Here is an 18502-nt window from a genome sequence, read left to right on the forward strand (position 1 = left end):
CACACCATGCTTTGTTGCTGCTCAGTGCTTCACTGTCGTGTCTATTGTTTCCCCTAGAGCCATTTTAATGTGCTGCTGGAAACCTACTGCACTGTGAGCCGTCTCCTCTAATCCTCCATTTCTTTGTTTGTTGGTTTGTTTGTGGGTTTTTTTTGGTGTTTTTGTTTTGTGAGACAGGGTTACTCTGTGTAGCCTTGGCTGTCCTGGACTTGCTTTGTAGACCAGGCTAGCCTCAAACTCTCTGCCTCCCTGAGTGCTGGGATTAAAGGCGTGCACTGCCACCGCCACCACAGGTCTCCATTTCTTCTCTCACTAAAACCTGGTTCTTCCTTGACACTGCTTTCCCTGTGGTGCTTCTGAGGCTGCACACCCTCCTGTACTCTGCACAACTGGAGACAGGGCGTGTCAAGTACTCTCTAATAATGCTGCTTCCAGATATATATTATCAATCATTTCAGAAGCCTGGCTGTGTCACGCCATCTTTTCTTACTGCCTTTGCCTATTCTCTCCATCAGTTACTTAAGTGCCTTTTACCACAGACTCTTGTCCTTCTGTTTTGTTTGTTTGGGGGAGGTGTGCATTTGTTTAAGTACATCACATAAGTTGTTTCCTGAGGCAGAGTCTCTCACTGAACTCCAAGCTTGCTTGACTCAGGGAGTCTACTTAGCCAGCCTGTCTAGGATTGATGTCCCTTACCATTCTTTATTGACAAACATTGGTCACTTATCAACCTGAACTGTTTCTGCTCTAAAATTATTAAACTCAATACCCAACACATACATCTTATTTTTCCCACAACATTCTAAGAGTCATATTTTTATTCCTACCACTTTTGGTTCTTAAGATTTAAATTGGACCTCGAATTCACTTGATCTACTACTCTTCTTTCTATCAACATCCTACTCACTTCTGCCTGCATGCCAGCCCATCATTTCAGTGATTTCCAACTACTTTATTCGTATTATTCTCAACTCTCTTGCCTCACTGTCCTTCCATCAAACAGGAAATCTCCATGCTCAACTCATTATCTAAATATTCAGAATCTCCTCTGTAACAGAATTAATTTCTATACTAGTCTGATATTAGCCATCTCTAATATGTAAGTATACTCAGTAAATACAACACAATTGCTACATATGTAATAGAACACAGCTAAAAGAATGTCAAGAAAATATTATGTGCAAAACAAGCATAGTAAATGGTGAGTCAAAAGTATAAGTGGAAAATCTGAGCTTTTCATAAATTGATAGCACGCTTCAATAATCACTTTCCTGAAAAAAAGTCTATACTTAGTATTCTAGCCTCATACCTCTCACTAGAAAAACAATTTAAATACTAAAAGCAGCCAGGCATGGTGGTGCACACTTTTAATCCCAGCACTCGGGAGACAGAGGCAGGCAGATAGATTGCTGTGAGTTCAAGGCCAGCCTGGTCTTCAAAGAGAGTCCAGGACAGCCAAGGCTAACACAGAGAGCCTGTCTTGAAAAACCAATCAATAAATAAATAAATACTAAAAGCATGCTACAGAGATAGTCATGCTTCACAAATTTGATATGAGAACATTTCAAAGACAAAAATGAACACATCTGAAAATACTGCTTTAATACCCCCTGCTTGTCATGTCACCGGGAAACACCGAAGGAAAAAAAATGCATGAGGAAGATAATTTTACTAATTTTCTCTCCTGGTTCCATGATGAAATGTTAACTATGAAAAAGCTAACAGCAAGGATGAAAAAAAGGATGCTGTTGAATAGAAGTGAAGTGGGTAGAAATAACACAAAACTTTTTTGTACTCTTATTCTTTTGAGACAAAGTCACAATAATCCTCCTGCCTTAGAGTCCAGCATGCAGGTGACATTATAGATATTGTACCTCCATACCTCTCTGGAAGGAAAACTTTTTTCATAATTATATTTTAAGTGTGTGTGTGTGTGTGTGTGCATGCGTGTTAACCTGCATGTACATCTATGCATTACATATGTCTGGTGCCCATATGGGTATCAGATCCCCTAGAACTAGAGGTACAGCTGGTTGTGAGTGACCATGTGGGTGCTGGGAAGTGAACTTGGTCTATCTAGAGGATAAAACAACAGCAAGTGCTCTTAACTACTGAGCTATCTTTCTAACCTCATAAAACCAAAACTTTATTAACTGAATAAAAAGGATTCTAACCAATGTGATGTATTAGACACTATAAATGTATGTCATAAAATGTTATTTGTGTTCCACAGTAAACCAGTAAGTTGGTGAGACGGTGCATGGCTTGATTACCTGAAGTTTTACTCAGCTCTGCTGAAAACACGGCCGACAGTGGTCTGTCCTCTTTCTCTGTATCGGAAGGAAATTTTTTCTCTGCTTCTTTCATATGTACTTTGGGCTTAACTATGCCGCCCGGTTCTGCTTGAGGTCCCAAATCAGAAACATTTGAAGGCAATAAGGACACATTGGACCTATCTTTGGAGAATTCATCTGAGACATGCACTTCATCTTTAGGACTTAGATTCTTGAAAGAAAGGTCACAGGGCAATTCTGAGCAAGGCAATGAACCAGTCCCACTCTGGACATTAGCAATTTCATTTTTGCTGCATACTTCTAGGTCAGTGTATTCCTGGCCTAATTTAGAAGAAGAATCAGCTTTAGCACAGACAAACGTAGGAAATTCATCTATTATCTCAATTGGAGACGAATCTGAAAATGTTTCACTTTCTTTTATTTTGTCTTCCTTAGAAGTAAGCAAGTCATCATGTGAATAAATCGCAGTATTAAGCTCTTCCATCTGCAAAGAAAATTTCTCCTTTTTGGTCAATGCTGGAATTTCATTAGATGTAGCATCTTTTATAATATGTAAATTGGGCTGAAAAGACTCTAAATATGGCTTTCCTACCTCTTGAGGAGAAGCACTAAGTCTCTCCTGATATTTGTGTTGTGTAACTACTGCCTCAGATCCTTCAGTGAGACTCTCCTTCATGAGCATCACAGCCTCCTCTTGTGTTTGTGGGACTTCAGGAATTGAATCGTCACTAAATAAGTCAACTGGTTCAGAGTCAGGTGAGGAATCCTCTACTAGCTCAGAGTGATCAGGCACTGACTTCTCAAATTTTGCTATTTCTGAATAATTTGAGAAATCTGGACTGGGTTCAGTAGAGAGCTTTGTTTCTTTAATTAAATCACATGCAATGGATATATAAGGAGCTTCTGTTTCCTGAACAGCTGCATTAATACTTTCAGGCTCTTTAACTTCTTCCTTTGTTCCCAAAGCTTTTAGTGCTACATTCATGGCTTCTTCATATGGTGGGGGGTTCTCAGGCTCAAGCTTTGGACTGTCGTAACTAACTGAAGGAGGTGCTTCTCGTGCGGGGACACTGGGCGGCGGCGCGACAGACGCACCAGCACTTGGAAGGAGAGAATTTAATGGTGCTTCCATAACAATGTCAGGCAAAACTGGGGAAGGAGTTGCTTCAGCTTCTTCAAATGATGGGCAAAGCTGTGCTGTGGGGAAAAGTGATTCTTGTATAGCTTCTGAGGTTTGGACCAAGTCCATTTTTGTTTCATAAGCAATCTTTGTACCTGTAGTTTCATTTAGTTCACTTTCACAAGCTTCCTGTACTAAATCTGGGGTTAGACCTTCAGGCACGCTTGCCACTACTGCCTCTGCCACCTTTGATAAGTTATCTGTTGTGACATAATCTGCCTCAGCATCCTGTACTGCTACAAGGAAAGGGTTTGATGTTTTGGGGCTAGTCTTTTCTGTTACAATTTGGGCCTTCCTTTCTTCTATTTTTTTTTCATCCGTTTTATTTTCTGAAGTATGATCTTCTAACAGAGGGAGAGTATTTGCTGCAGTGCTTTCAGCTGCTGAGGTAAAGGAAGCACACGTGATGTACGCTCTGGAGCCATCCTTCACGGGCTCTGGTGTACTGGGGAAAGAAGCATCGTCATTGCTGCTTTCACTATCTTTCCCAGGACGTTTTTGTTCCAGGCTCAGGCTATCTTCAAAGCATTTTTTGTCCACTTTACTTTCTGTATTTCCTCTAGCAGCCAGCACATTCCTAGTTCCCTCATATGTATCTTTCACTTCCCATGCTTGTTCAAATGGCTTAAAGTCTGCATACTCTTCCCTCATAGGTGCTATCACTGACTTTTGCATTTCATTAAAAATGTCCTTTGTCTTTTCTGGAGGCATAACTCTGTCTTCATTAACCACTTTAGTAAGGGTCACAGGTGACTCTTGTGGACTATGAAGGGCTGCACTGCTAGCTAAATCCTCTTTGCCTTTACTCCTCACAATTACCTCTTCCTTAGTGTTTTCTCCTAGTAAGGCTGACTCTCCTTTGGGGGAGCCGTAGAAAGATGATCCCATTTCTGAATATTCTAATTCTGAAAACTCTGTTATATCTCTATTTACAAATGGATTGGTTGACCTCTCTGGCAACTCTTTAGAAGCTTTAGTTAAGGTCTCTTCAATCGTTCCTCCTGCGGATGACACTGATAAGTTACCAAGGTATTCGTGTTCTTTAAAAGAAACAGTTGAGAGAGGAGACAGAGAAGGAAGAGAGGCAGCAGTTTCAAGCAGGACAGATGGGAAATCCTCTTGACCAGACGAAACAGTGTTACCTGGCTCCTCCTTCAAATCCATAATTTTTTCTGTAGTCATGGATAGAAAGGAAAATTAGAGAATGCCAGTGTTCTCAGAGATAATGCAAGATTTATGACAGATTCATAAAAGTGTTAGTAAAGACTTACTATTAAAGTGAAATATTAATAAGTTAAATACAAACAGACTTGGATCATTACTGAAAATATTTAACTATTGTCAATTTTTAAAGGCACATGGCTATTGCACAACATAGGTAATAATATGTTGTCTACCACATAAAAGCCAAGTGAAAGCTCTAAATACTCTCACTACAAAGAAATTAAAAACATCTAAGATGATGGATATACTAATTAGCTAGACCTGACCGTGCAACAATGAAGAATGTACCCTATAAATATAGTTAATTTGAAGTACCTAAAAAAGTAACATGCAGTTTCAGAGGCAGTTACCTACTATGCAGAGACAAAAATCAAATCTGAGAAAAGCCTCAGGTGTTACTAACTGTAAAAAGGTACTCTTATTAAATAGTTTAAAGAGAAAATAAGATTTGATGAATAACCAGCTGTTTAGACTAGACATGGTACTGGATTATCAAAAGCCAGAGACAGGCATTCCTTTACATAAAGGCCAGTGGCTATAGCAAAGGCAAATTATTTGAAGAACATGAATTGTTATTATATAAATGTAAATCAAGGGTCCAAGAATTCCTTATATCATTCCAGTTAGGAATCAAACTCTCCCTTGGATGTAGCATATAAAATGCAAATTTAGGCTTTGTTTCATTTTGTTTTCAGTATTAAAAAAAAAAAAAACCAACATTCTTGGACCAATGCTAATTTCCAGTAAATCCAAAGTACTCTGTTGTGTTAACATTAAAGTGACAGGTGGAATACAGAGACAAAAGCTGGAAGAAAGGACTTGCCTGCAGAGGAGGGTGTCACAGGCTCAGATGCAGCAGGAAGAGCAAAAAGGGTCTCATCTGAAAAACAAACAGAATACGACCTCAGCAGAAATACAAGCAGGCTAGAGAAGTGAAGGCAGAGAACAAGCCAGGGGTGGTTCATAATGAGTTAACCAAAAGGCCAAGTAAGGTAGAAAGGAAGTTAGAAATAGCTAGTTTTCACATATGACTAAATGTTAGTCATTTTTTAAGAGGCAACACAAGCATGTTTATACTGAATTTTGACCACAGAGTAGTATCACTTAATACACTGCATCCAAGGCTTTTATTTATATTTGCAGTTAGGTAAATTGTCTTGTCCTACTCCAATCGTAACTTTAAATGATTAAATATGATACAATCAATAACTCTGATTTACTGTTCCCAGTGTATGTTCCATTTAAAAGAACACTTTCTGAGAATTATGTATTTTCTCTTACATTCTTAAAAGCAGTTGTACAGTCACTGTACAGTGTTGACGACAGTCATATGTGCCACTGTCCAACTGCCACTCAGAAAGAAAATCAACCCCTCTTACTATCATTAGCTATCTTCTCGTTTAAGTACTTTATACCCTAACATTTACCTTACTTACCACCCTACTGTCATAATGGTGGTTATAGTCCTCCTTTATAAGATTGAAGGAAGAAAATTCAACAACAAAACTAAGTACTTATGATTAGCATGAGGCATTTGTATAATTTAGCTCCAGTTTTTCTTTCCTATTATATGAAATACGGCAATGTTTGTGCCCTGTCCACATTTCCTGTGTTGAATCTTTAACTTCTACATTAGATGTGAGTTAGATGAGGTTCTGAATGTGAGGCTCTGCCCCAAAGCGATTATTACAAGAGGAGACAGAGACCATGCCTAGGAAGGAAGAGGCGGCCTCACAATAAAATCCACCTACTGACAAGTTGAATTCAATCTTCTCAAATCTCTCGCATTGTGAGAAATGTCTGTTGTTTAAATTACCCACTTTACATTTTGTACAGTCAATTCAAGTAGATGATACATTTTTATTAGTGTTAACTCTGTATATAATATCATTTTGTACCTGTGGTTACAAGGTTCAGAAAACTAAAGATCTTCTGTTTTATACTAGAAAAAGACTCTAGCACAAGACTACTTGAAATAATTCAAGGTACAAAAAGAAAGAGGACCCAATAAATTTGGAAAGACACTTCTTCCAGGAAATACAAGGCAGAGAAGGCTGATTAAAACAGATAAAAGAGATGTACATAGCTAACATGAATATGGACTTATCTTCCAAGTCCCCTTGATAAATAGGGAAGCTAATTTCATAATGTCAAATAATTTGTGACTAAATCTCCACAGGGCACAATGCCATATTTTGTAAGTATTCTTACATGAGATAGATGGTGAGAAAAAAAAAATGGAAATATGTTGAAAGTGTCTCTGTGTAAGCTAGTCATGGTAGTGTACACCTACAGTCCCAACTTACTCAGGAGCCTTCAGAAGGGAGAATCACTTGAGTTCACAAGTTCAAGACCAGTTTCAACACCATAGGTAAAAGTAACTGATCACAAACAAAAGGCATCATCACAACACTAAAAACAATAAAATCTATAAGCTCTTATAACCTAAAACTATGACTAGGTAGGAAAGAATATTCACCCAAAACAGAAAGACAGCAATGCCTTAGGAAATTTTCTACAGTATACATGTATACGTTTTTACTGATTGTTATGTAACTCTCCTTTTCCTTTGCTATGATAAAATACCCTAACAAAAGCAACTTGGGGAAGAAAGAATTCATTTATCTTACAACTCCAGGTTACAGTCCTAAAGAGTAGGGAAGTCACAGCAGGAAGGTCAAGCAGCTAGTCACATCACACCCAGGCAACAGGAAAAAAAAAGAAAAAAAAAAGGGGGGGAGCACTGTTTACATGCATGCTTACGCTCAGCTCCATTTCTGCCCTCTTAGAAATTTCAGGAAGCTCTGCCTAAGGCATGGTGCCACCTGCACTGGGCTATGTCCTCCCACATCAATTAACTAAGACAATCCTGTACAGGCAGGCCTCACAGGCCAACTTAATATAGACAGCCCTGCATTTAAGGCTCTCTTCCCAAGTGTGTACAGCTTATGCCAAGCCAACAAAGATAATTTTCAGTGATATTGAGTATAAAAACAAAAACAAAAGGAAAAAGAAAGGAAGAAAAAAAAAGGGATAGATGGATGGGTTTGGGATCAAAAGGCAGAACCAAAGTATTCAATTAGATGGACCTATTACAAAATTCTTTAACAGAATGGTGCCTTCTACATAATATATTTAGAAGTCACTGGCTCAGAAGCTACTGTTAAAACTAGAGACAAAACAAATTAAAAATTGTGCCAAATTTTCCAAGGATCTCTTTAAATGTGTCTCATTTTTATCTAGTACCAGAATCTTTTCCATAGAAAAATTTGGCATTTGGCCAAGTAACCAAGGCTTTTAAGTTGGTGTTTCAAACATTAATTTAAAAAACAAATCCTCATTATGTAAACTTGGACTCATCCAGAACTGATCACAAAACAGAGCAATGGAGGACTATGGGTAGAAATGGACTCAGATCTCAGGTCTACTATGCGCATGTATGGCCTGGGAAGTTGTTTTCCAGCTTTCCTCATCAGTCCCTCACTTGTAAAACAACATGAGTATCCATCTCAAACTGCTGCAGAAGGGGTTAGGAATTTCAGTCTAAAAATGCCTAAGAGTATTTCTTGTTTTAAAAAACAGCTGTTGATGTTAAGTCATTTTCTGTAAAAGATCCTCACTTTTGCATATGAATGAGTATAATTAGGAAGACTGTGGTAAATTTTTTTAAAATGCAATACTGCATTTCTGAGGAAGTTTACATATACACTAATTAAGCTTATAAAAAGAGGAAAAACTTCTTTTCTAAGAAGTACTCAGAGCACCAAATTTTACTGAATGAAACGAAAGCTAACCATTGGTGTGTATGCCTGTAATACCAGCACAACTACAACATAAGTAAAATAGGGCAAAATATATGAAAAACTACCTTGAGACACTGGACAACAAACAGGCCATCCTGGGGCTCTTAAAACACTCCTTGGCTCGCAACTCCAAGAGGAGGAACTCAATCTTGCTATGGAACTACACTGCACATGCACAAACCTCAGCAAATGCTTAGTCCAAATCTGTCAGCAAAATGAATACTGTGCAGGTCAGACAATGCTGGAAGATTTGATGCAAAAAAAATACTCAAAATATACAACTGGACCCAAAATGGGCACACACTTCTAGAAAGAAAGCAAACATATCAAGGGTGTAAGGCAGGTTCAAAGATAACACACAAAATTCAAACTACATTTCCATATAATAGGAACAAACATGGTGGGGAAAAAACTTGAGACAGGGCCTCACTATGTAGTTCCGGCTGTCCTGGGACTTTGCGTGTAGCCAAGGCTGGCCTTGAACTCACAGAGATCTATCTGCCTGCCTCTGCCTCCTGAGAACTAAGATTAAAGGTGCGCACCATTACACCTATCTTGGGGGGAGGGGAAGTATCATAACAGCAATAAAGACCTAAAATGCTTAGTCACAAATCTAACAAGAGACATAAAAATTTCTATCCTGAAATCAATAGACATCAACGTTCATTAATTCAAAGAATCAAGAAATAGTTCTCTATGGGTTTCTTTGGATTCCACACATTTTAAGAGTGGAAAGCCTGGACACTGCCTGGCTGTGTGTATTTCTAGCTTTTCAAAGACTGTGCTACCGTGAACAGGTCTTAGAAAATAGCACCAGTGTCCTCTACAACAAAGAACACATATACTCACTTTGTAGTATAAAAATTTCATTTTCACTCAGCTCAAAAGTCCTCCCCTGTAATAAAGCCTAATAAAGCTACCGACTGTCGTTGCTATAGTGCGTCCTTTCTGTTTTGGGCAGGCAGGCATCAGGTCTCTCTTTGGCCAGCTAACTCACCTCATATCCCATAAGCAAAGTTTAATTCAAAATAGAGCTTAATACAAGACAAGCACAGCAACGAATACTATTAAACATCTAGATGAAAAAAGCAATTTTGAAGTAGAGAAAGATGTTTTAGCTCGCACTAAGTAAATATTACTTGTAAAAAGAAAAGGTAGCTGGGTAGTGGTGGCCCAGACCTTTAATCCCAGCACTCAGGAGGCAGAGGCAGGTGGATAGCTATGAGTTTGAGGCCAGCCTGGTCTACAAAGCAAGTCCAGCCAGGACTATAAGAGAAACCTTGTCTCAAAAACCAACCAACCAAACAAACAAACAAACAAAAGCTAAAATGAGCTGGGCATGGTAACACAGGCCATTCGTCCCAGCACTTAGGAGGCAGATGCAGTCAGATCTCTGAGAATTCCAGGCCTGCCAGGTTCAGTGAGAAAAGTACTACATATCACTAAAAGGTCAAAATTGAAAAGACTGTTAATATCCAATCTTGGTAAGAATATAGAGCCAACAGAATCCTTAGCTGTTGACAGAGTGCTCACCCTGGAAAACAGTTTGGCTGATGACCCAGCAATATTCAAATATTTTCTCAAGAGAAACTGAATACCTACAAAAATATCTATAAAATGTTAACATTCTTTTGTTCAAAATAGCCAAAAGCATGTCCAACAAAAGGCAAGTGACTAAACTGTCATATATTCTTATAGAATACCACTTAGGATTAAAAACAAAACAAACAAAAACAAAACCTCATTACTGATACCTTAAAAAAAAAATCATTGATATAAAAATATCATATTTGAAGCAAATATCCAGACACAGAAACAAAAGTTATGCATCATGATCCCACATCTGCAATGCTCCACAAAAACAAACAATAAGAACAATCGATAGCAAAAGAATCAATAGTGGCTGGGAAGGAATTACAGTGGAGGTGTAGGATAATGTCCAAAATGAACTACAGACCTCACCAGTGAGGACTCATGAGAGCTTTCTCAAGGAATGAATAAATTCTACATTTCCACAGAATCAAAAGGATGGGCATCTGTCAAAACAAGTACTTAAGATCTATGCAATCTATAATGTTTAAATGACCTTTTCCATTTCTAAAATGTTTTTATGTGTGTGAGTGTTTTTGCCTACATGTGCATGTGCGTGTCCTGCCGACACTGGAGTTCCTGACCTCGCGTGTCAGGGATGCAGCTCTTACTTCAAGAGCACAAAACACTGGGGTTTTTTTCCAACAGAAAAAAACAATGGCTTTGGAAATCTTTCTTTTTTAGTCATCCTATGATCTGTGGGAACTAAACAGTTAAACAACTACATAATCCAGTACTTCAAATGTTTCATACTAAGCAAAATCTTAGTATGATGAGATGGCTAAGAGGGTCGAGTATAACAACCTGACTGAAGGTGAAGGTAACAACCAACTCCACAAAGTTGTCTGCTGACCTCCCACATTCTCACATCCACATCGTGCATGAACATGTGCATGGGTGTTATGTGCACACACACACACACACACACGCGCGCGCACAAACACACACGAATAAAGTAAATAAAGCCATCTAACAAGTTAATTTTTTAATCTATACATTAAAAATAAACCTTGTTTGTAGAAAAACAATTATCAATTATCTAAGATTAACCTATAAATATAATATAACCTACTAAAGTCTAACAACAGAAGCATCCAGATTAATATTTTTTTAAAGCAGTAAAATTGTACATATATAAATATCCAGGAAAGAGACTGAAAAAGCTCTGTCACGAAGGATTTTATTTTCAAGTTATAACAACTTGGTCCTTGTTTATAGACAAAGCAGAGCAGAACAGAGGATATTTCCATAATAGTTCAAAGAGATACAATAAATGGAGCTAATCATGAAAGTTCTATCAGTAAACCTCACACTCCAGAACAAACTAAGCAGCAAACTAATCAGCCTATTAAAATATAATCATAAAACTACTAACAATAAAAAAATTCTAGAAAGCCTCTGTAAACTTAATCATCTGGGCTAGGGGAAAAAATGGCTCTGCAGTTAAGAGCACTGGCTGCTCTTTCAAAGCACTAGAGGAGTTTGATTCCCAGCACCCACATGGCAGCTCACAATAACCAGTTTCAAGGATTCCCACATCCTCTTCTGGCCTCTGTGCATGCAAGTTATACACAGACATACATGCAGGCAAAACAGCCATACATACAAAATAATTTAAGCTAACTTATGATAAGCTCAAGGGATCCAGCAGCCATAAAATCAAAACTCAAATAGGCAAAGGTAGTGATTATAAAAAAACATTTTGACAACCTAAGCCTATGCAGAATATTTACAAATGTAAATTATAACATTAAATATAAACCATTTGCCAGTTTTTCAGTGCGCTATGTTGATAAAGGCTTAAGAAAAAACTAGTACTTTAACACAATGTTGTTAGCAATATAAGCTATATCACCTCTCTGATGGGTAATTTGTTAGCATCCAACACTGTAAATAAGAGTATCCTCTGACCTAGAAATTTTACTTGAATGGATATATTCTATACTACAGTGCCTATGTTTGCAACAAAAAAGCTACGTACTATGGGAGCAGAAGTGATTAAATGCAGCCGTCCCCTTATTTATGAGATACTAGTTACTATTGCCAGTGGAACCTGAAATTGAAATAATACTTGATTCTGTATATACTATGCTTTTCCTACACTACATGCTATGATCAAGTTCAGTTTATACATATAAACCAGGCAAGGCAAGATATTATAACTAATAACAGCTATATGAATATGGTCATTTTTTATTCTCCAAGGGTGTTTGTTTGTTTTGTTGGGTTTTGGTGGGTTTTTTTTGTTTGTTTGTTTGTACTTTCACCATTATGCTTATGAGAAGTGCCAACACCACTACTCTTGCACATAGGAGCCATTATTAAGTGAAATAAGGGTCATAGACTCTCCATCAACCAGGAGATATATCCCCAGAAAAGACAGTAATAAACTCTGAATAAACTCATTTTTTTTCCCACATGCATATACACTTATGATAAATTTTTACATTTTCATCAAGGGAAGTAACTTTACAGCTTTGCTAATCTCACTACTCATTTGAATATAAGCTCACCTGAAATCACCAGTTTATCCCGTAGTGAAGGAGGCATCTCAGAAACAAACTGAGAGGTTGCACATAGAGCATGCATATGCTGGGCAAAAGAAATAATTTATACTCCTGGCTAAGGAGGGGGTGACATAAGATTTTATCACCCTAATCAGATCAACATGTAATTTAGGTAATAACTAATGAGTTATTTCTAGAATCTTGACATCAAATAATTAAATTCATGAAGTGAAACCGGAGATAAGAGAGGAGCACTGTGCTTTGCATCTGTGGCATTCTTTGCATCTATTTATTTTGATTACTTGAGGTGTGGCAGTGTTGCCAGTTTTTGCAATGCTAGAAATCAAACTCCTGCCCTGGTATCCTCTCTTTTAGTTTTTGGATTTCGAGACAAGTTTTCTCTATGTAGCCTTGACTGTCCTGGACTTGCTTTTGTAGACCAAGCTGGCCTCAAGCTCACAGTGATCCGCCTGCCTCTGCCTCCCTGACTGTTGGGATTAAAGGTTTGTGCCACATGCCCTCCTCTGCCGTGGTATCCTTGAGGCAATTCTCTATAACTGAGCCATGTCCCCAGGACCTCTGCAGATGCTTTGATACAAAGTGAAAAAGATGCTTTTCCATAGAGCTGTAAACAGATAACCAAAAACTTCTAACAGAGGTACAATCTGCAAGAGTCCAACATAGAAAAGCTAGTGAAAAGATATTACTGTTATTATTTCAGTACTATTTGAAAGTGCTGTAAAAAACTTGGGTCCCATGTGGCTTCACTATCAAACAGAAGACCAGGGCTGGAGAGATGGCTCAGAGGTTAAGGGCACTGACTGTTCCTCCAGAGGTCCTGAGTTCAATTCCCAGCAACCATCTGGTGGCTCACAACCATCTATAGTGTGATCTGATGCCCTCTTCTGGCATGCAAGTGTACATGCGGCCAGAGCACTGTATACATAAATATTAAAAAAAAAAAAAAAAATCATCAATTCAATACCCAGGGATGAAAAGAGCAGATTACAGGGAAGTGGTTGTAATTTGGGGTACTCCATCCAGGAAGAACGAAGGAAGTAGTTCTAATAGAACCTGAGTTCTCACAAGATGATGGTTCCAAAAGGCCAAGACTGGTTTCTGCCTCCTCCATGTTTCCCATCTCATCATGTAATTGTGGTCCTCTAGCACAGGCTCTTCACTGTGCTAAGACCTACCACAAGGTTTTTACCACAGCCAAGCTGATGGTGATGCCATGCCTTGAAATCTCCATAACTAGAAGCTAAATGAATCTCTTTTCTTTTGAAGCTAAATAAAGCAGACTATACAACTCATAACATCTCATTATCAAGCTGAGTACCAACAACATCTAAAAGAACTGTACTCAACAAGAGATGCTCTCTTCTCATTCCTGGCACATGTACATACCATATATGTACACATCATCTTTCTTTCTTTTTTTTGGAAGAACAATTTTGGTTTCATGATATAAGAGCAGCTTTGGATGGCAGAATATGAGCTAAAGTATGATAATAAAATTCAGAATCCCAACCAACCTATCTCACACACTTCAGTCACTTTCACACTGCCAATGTTTCAGGTCAGTTTAGTCATCTTAACTGATGTTTGCACGTCTCTCAATTCAATTTCTAAGTGTGTTAGAATAAGTGAACCATTCTTCCAAGAAAAATGGTCATCAAATAAAAGGTGCAGGTCTTAGTATCAATTACTACATTACAATGGAGAGACTGAGCACAACAGCAATGAGAAAAATTATAACTTACTAACTAAAGGATGTGAGAGTTCACTAAAAATGAATGTAAATGGGAAAGTTAAACACAGGTCCTAAGGAGCCATAGTCCCTCTTCCAGTTTGTCTCACCATGTACTGAATGTTTCTCATCTTTGTCTTTATTCTCATTAATCCTCGCAATGAGCCTTCAAAACTACATTTGTACTCCAATATCACAACAAATGGTTTAAGTAACGTATTCCTAAAATAACTATTTTTATTTTTTGTGTGAGTGCTCTATCTGCATGTACACCTGCTACATGCCAGAAGAGGGCATCAGATCCCAGTACAGATCGTTATGAGCCACCATGTGGTTGCTGGGAATTGAACTCAGGATCTCTGGAAAAAGACAGTGCTCTAAAACGTTGATACACCTCTCCACCTCCAAATAACTATTTTTTTTAAAGTCATACTTTTTACCATGGCCTGAAGAGGCTCTTAATTGCCTGATCTAAACCACCTCTGCACTCTGCCACAATTTTCTTGTACTTAATAAACAGCTCACTCCTGCCTTGGGGCCTTTGCCCTAGGAATTCGTTAAAATTTTTTCTTCTTTGCAGCTCAAACCTCAAGTTATTTTTCCTATCATCAAGCAACCTTAAAAAGGGCCCACATATTTCAGTTATTCTCATTCCTTCAAGCTGTTATATTACTCATAATACCATCATTTTTAGCTCATTTTTAATGTGCTTATTTTGTATATTACTCCCATGAGAGAAGCATGGGTCTTCTTCACTGCCACACCCTTGAAGGCTAAAACAGTGCTTTGCTTAGTAAGGTAAAGTGTCCTAGGTAATCGATAACAGGGTTCAGCTTCAGTGCACTAAGAACTCTAGATAGACTGAAATTATTTAACTATCAACGACCACATTCACCATTCTTGTGTTCAATAAAAAGAATGAAGTTTCCAAATAAATATAATCAGTACAGAATGCCTAGATAGGCAATATTCTCCTTTGTCTTCTAACTTAATATGGTAACAGTCAATATTTCAAGAAAATACTGTCGTTTCCTGAGTCCCCTCAGCGTTCAAAGGGCAGTGCTATTCTCTTGCTTCCACACAGGTATAGAAGATGAAAAGTACTTTGGCCAATCATTACATTTCCAGTCTAAATTTTTTTTTTTTTTTTTTTTGAGACAGGGTTTCTCTGTATAGCCTTGGCTGTCCTGGACTCACTTTGTAGACCAGGCTGGCCTCGAACTCACAGTGATCCACCTGCCTCTGCCTCCCGAGTGCTGGGATTAAAGGCGGCGTGTGCCACCACACCCGGCTTCCAGTTTAAATTTTTAATACTTTAGTTTTTATACTTTAGTTTCCCCTCAAAAAAAAGTTAAGAAAAGTGGAAAACGAAGGTAGTTCTCCACCTTCTAAATTCTTCACTGTAGTAATTGTTTTTGAACAGTGCCTTTGAGCATGCCCATAATGAATTGTTATCCAGAAATATCGCTATTGGTTCATTTTCTCCATTGTGATAGAAGTTAGTTGTTTAAAAAAAAAAAAAAAAGTGTGCTCTCAAGGTGATATTATTTTTCTAGAAAATGAAACCTCCTAAATCTTGCAATGTTGTGAAAGTTTCCTAGCAGGTAGTTATACCACTTAATTTTTTACTATAACTTACAAAAAAAGGGGGGTCTTACTGCTAGAAGACACTATTTCCCAAAACAATAAGCTACTTACTATGCAGTCTTGCTCTTTATGAAATTTTATTTTTCCTTTCCAAAATAAAAAAGGTAATAAAACAATGTTCCCTTAAAAATTAGAACATACAATACCTTGGAAACTACAGACCTGTATATTGTCGATCTAAATCATATTATTTACAAAAACTAACACTTCTAACCAATATATGAAACATCTGTCTCAAAACGTTTCATAATATCTCAGGATAAATCTACCACAATTTCAACCAGCCAAGTCCTGACCAGGAATCCACAGGTTTCCTCTTTTCTAAGGTCAACCATTTTGCCTTTTCTCTAAGAGTCAATTGCGATGTATTTAGAGGCTGAGAGATGCACATTAACACTTGACAATTTATTTTACCGCCCTGGCAAACTGCGCCCATTGGAACACGATGCCCAGATCTCGTTTCTCTGGCTGGTGTAGGAGTCACCACATTATGCCCAAATGAGCTGGGCGGTGCCAGAACTTCACCAAAAGTCTCTCCCTCCCAATTCTCCTGGAACCACGCCACTGGAGGCGCTCTCCCTTCACTGCAGTTGGGTCACAGTATAGACGTTGGCAGCAAGGCCATTCCCTACCAGTAAGAGGAGGGGGAGGGGATTAGTGCAAGGGGTTTCCCCCTCCCCCGACGCCTGGCAGGAAGGCAGGCCCTAGGAGAAACTGAAGTGGTCAACGAAAGCCCGTTCTTTAAATAAAAGGACTAGGGGGCCACAGCCTTTCCATCCCCACCTCCAAGCCAGCCCAGCCTAAAGAAACCATAGCCCTAGTTCCTCGATACACACCTAGCTGCTGAGAGCGGTGGTGCCTAACTTCGGGAGAGTGATGGAATGGGGACCAGAAGGAAGAACGTGAGATTTGGCTGAGATGCACTTGGTCCCCGAAACACCGGACAGACAATGAAGGGCCCCCCCCACCCAGGCTTCCGCGGCCGCCCCACCCTTCTGCCCGCCTCCCGCCTGCGGGGGCGCCATCGCCCCGGCGCTCCCAGACAAAGCCCCTAGGGTCCGGAGCAGCCCTGCCCGCCCTCCCTCCCTCCCCCGGCCCAAGACACAAAAGAGGGAGGGGCGCGAGCCGCACTCACCCACTGAGCCCGAGCCCTTGCGCTTAGGCGCGGCCGGCGTGGAAGGGGGCGCGGCGGGCTCTGCCAGGGGGCTCGCGCCGGCGGGCGGTGAGGGCGGGGGCCGGGCCGGAGGCTCGTCGTCCTCGGGGAGCTTGGAGGGCAGGACTGCGGCAGCGGGCGGCAGGGACGGCGCGGGCGCCGCGGGGCTCCGTTCCCAGGACGGCTGCCGCTCAGGGGCGGCGGGGGGCGCGGCCGGCAGCGGGCCGCGGGGCGCCGGGGGCACCGGGTCGCCCCCAAAGTCCAGCAGCGGCGCAGCAGCAGCGGTGGGCGGCACCGGAGCGGCGGACAGCCCGGCTGCCGGCTTCCTCTCCAGCACCTCCAGCTCCTCCAGGTCCTCTTCGTCGTCCTCCTCCTCCTCTTCCTCCTCTTCCTCGTCCTCCTCGTCCTCGGGCTCCCTCACGAACTGGTACTTGAAGGCCGGCGGAGGCCGTGGCGGGCTGTCCGCGGACGAGGAGACCAGAGGCGACTGGTCTAGGTCCTCCATGGCTGGCGGGTCGGCGATGATGCTGCAGCTGCTGCCGCCGCGGAGCCGCTTCTTCTCAGAGCCGCGGGCGGTTGTGGGGGTTGGGCAAGACGGACAGGGGCCCGGCAGGCCGAGCCGAGGAACCAGCAGGGGCGACGGCTCCCGGAACAATGAGACTCCTGCTCCTCCTGCCTCCGAGCTCGAGATGCGCCACCCGCCCAGTCCCCAGTTGCAGCCGCCGTCGTCGTCGTCGCCGCCGCCCAGACAAGCGAGAGAGAGAGAGAGAGAGGGGCCAGCAGACTCTCCGCCCAGCTTGGCGTGACTCACCTTCCTGGCTGGGGAGGGCTGGCTGGCGCGGGAGACAGAGAGCCAATAGGCTGCGGGATAAAGAAGATGGACAAAGGACTTGTCCAACAGCAATAGAGGGTGGGCGGAGCCTGCCGCGCTTCCTCCCCTTGCTGGCGGCGTTCGGAGGGCGGGGCTTAGAGCTGGGACCCGCCCCCACCTAGAGTAGATGCGGATCGGGGTGGGGACTTGGCCTTGCCTACAGCTGGATTTTAGTCTATGGTGCTGCGAAAAGGGGCGGGCTGCGGGCCTGAGGATTTGGAGAGTTTTCCAACCAGCCTGCGGAAGGGCGTTACCCCGGGGACCTAGGAGTGGAAAGTTTCCTCCCCGAAAAGGACACAGTGAGGAAAGGTACTAACAAGACTGAATTAGGCCTTAGGGTCTCTAAAATAAAAGACATTTTCAGACAAGCTCCCAACTCATAACTACCACCTCAAACGAGGACAAACAAAAAACACCTTCCCCCCATTTTTTGTTTGTTTGTTTGTTTGACAGTTTCACGTTCACTCCCTTTCTAAACTACAG

At 40.9% G+C, this 18502-nt stretch overlaps 1 protein-coding gene across 3 annotated transcripts in view; it reads right to left on the reverse strand.

The window, feature by feature from the left end:
* Positions 1 to 17874, reverse strand: part of Rtn4 (reticulon 4) — a 56329-nt gene extending 38455 nt beyond the window's left edge. The window contains exons 1-3 of one of the 3 annotated variants that reach the window (XM_051165161.1): positions 17131 to 17874; positions 5522 to 5578; positions 2274 to 4646 (exon numbers count right to left, since the gene is read on the reverse strand). In XM_051165161.1, the coding sequence (XP_051021118.1) occupies positions 2274 to 4646; positions 5522 to 5578; positions 17131 to 17653 (2953 nt within the window). In that variant the 5' untranslated portion in view covers positions 17654 to 17874. The remainder of the gene's footprint in view (positions 1 to 2273; positions 4647 to 5521; positions 5579 to 17130) is intronic. The other 2 variants (XM_051165162.1, XM_051165163.1) reach the window with 2 other exon arrangements.
* Positions 17875 to 18502: the final 628 nt, after the last annotated feature.

The sequence above is a fragment of the Acomys russatus genome, chromosome 22, assembly GCF_903995435.1.
Source record: "Acomys russatus chromosome 22, mAcoRus1.1, whole genome shotgun sequence".
NCBI classification, from domain to species: Eukaryota; Metazoa; Chordata; class Mammalia; order Rodentia; family Muridae; genus Acomys; species Acomys russatus.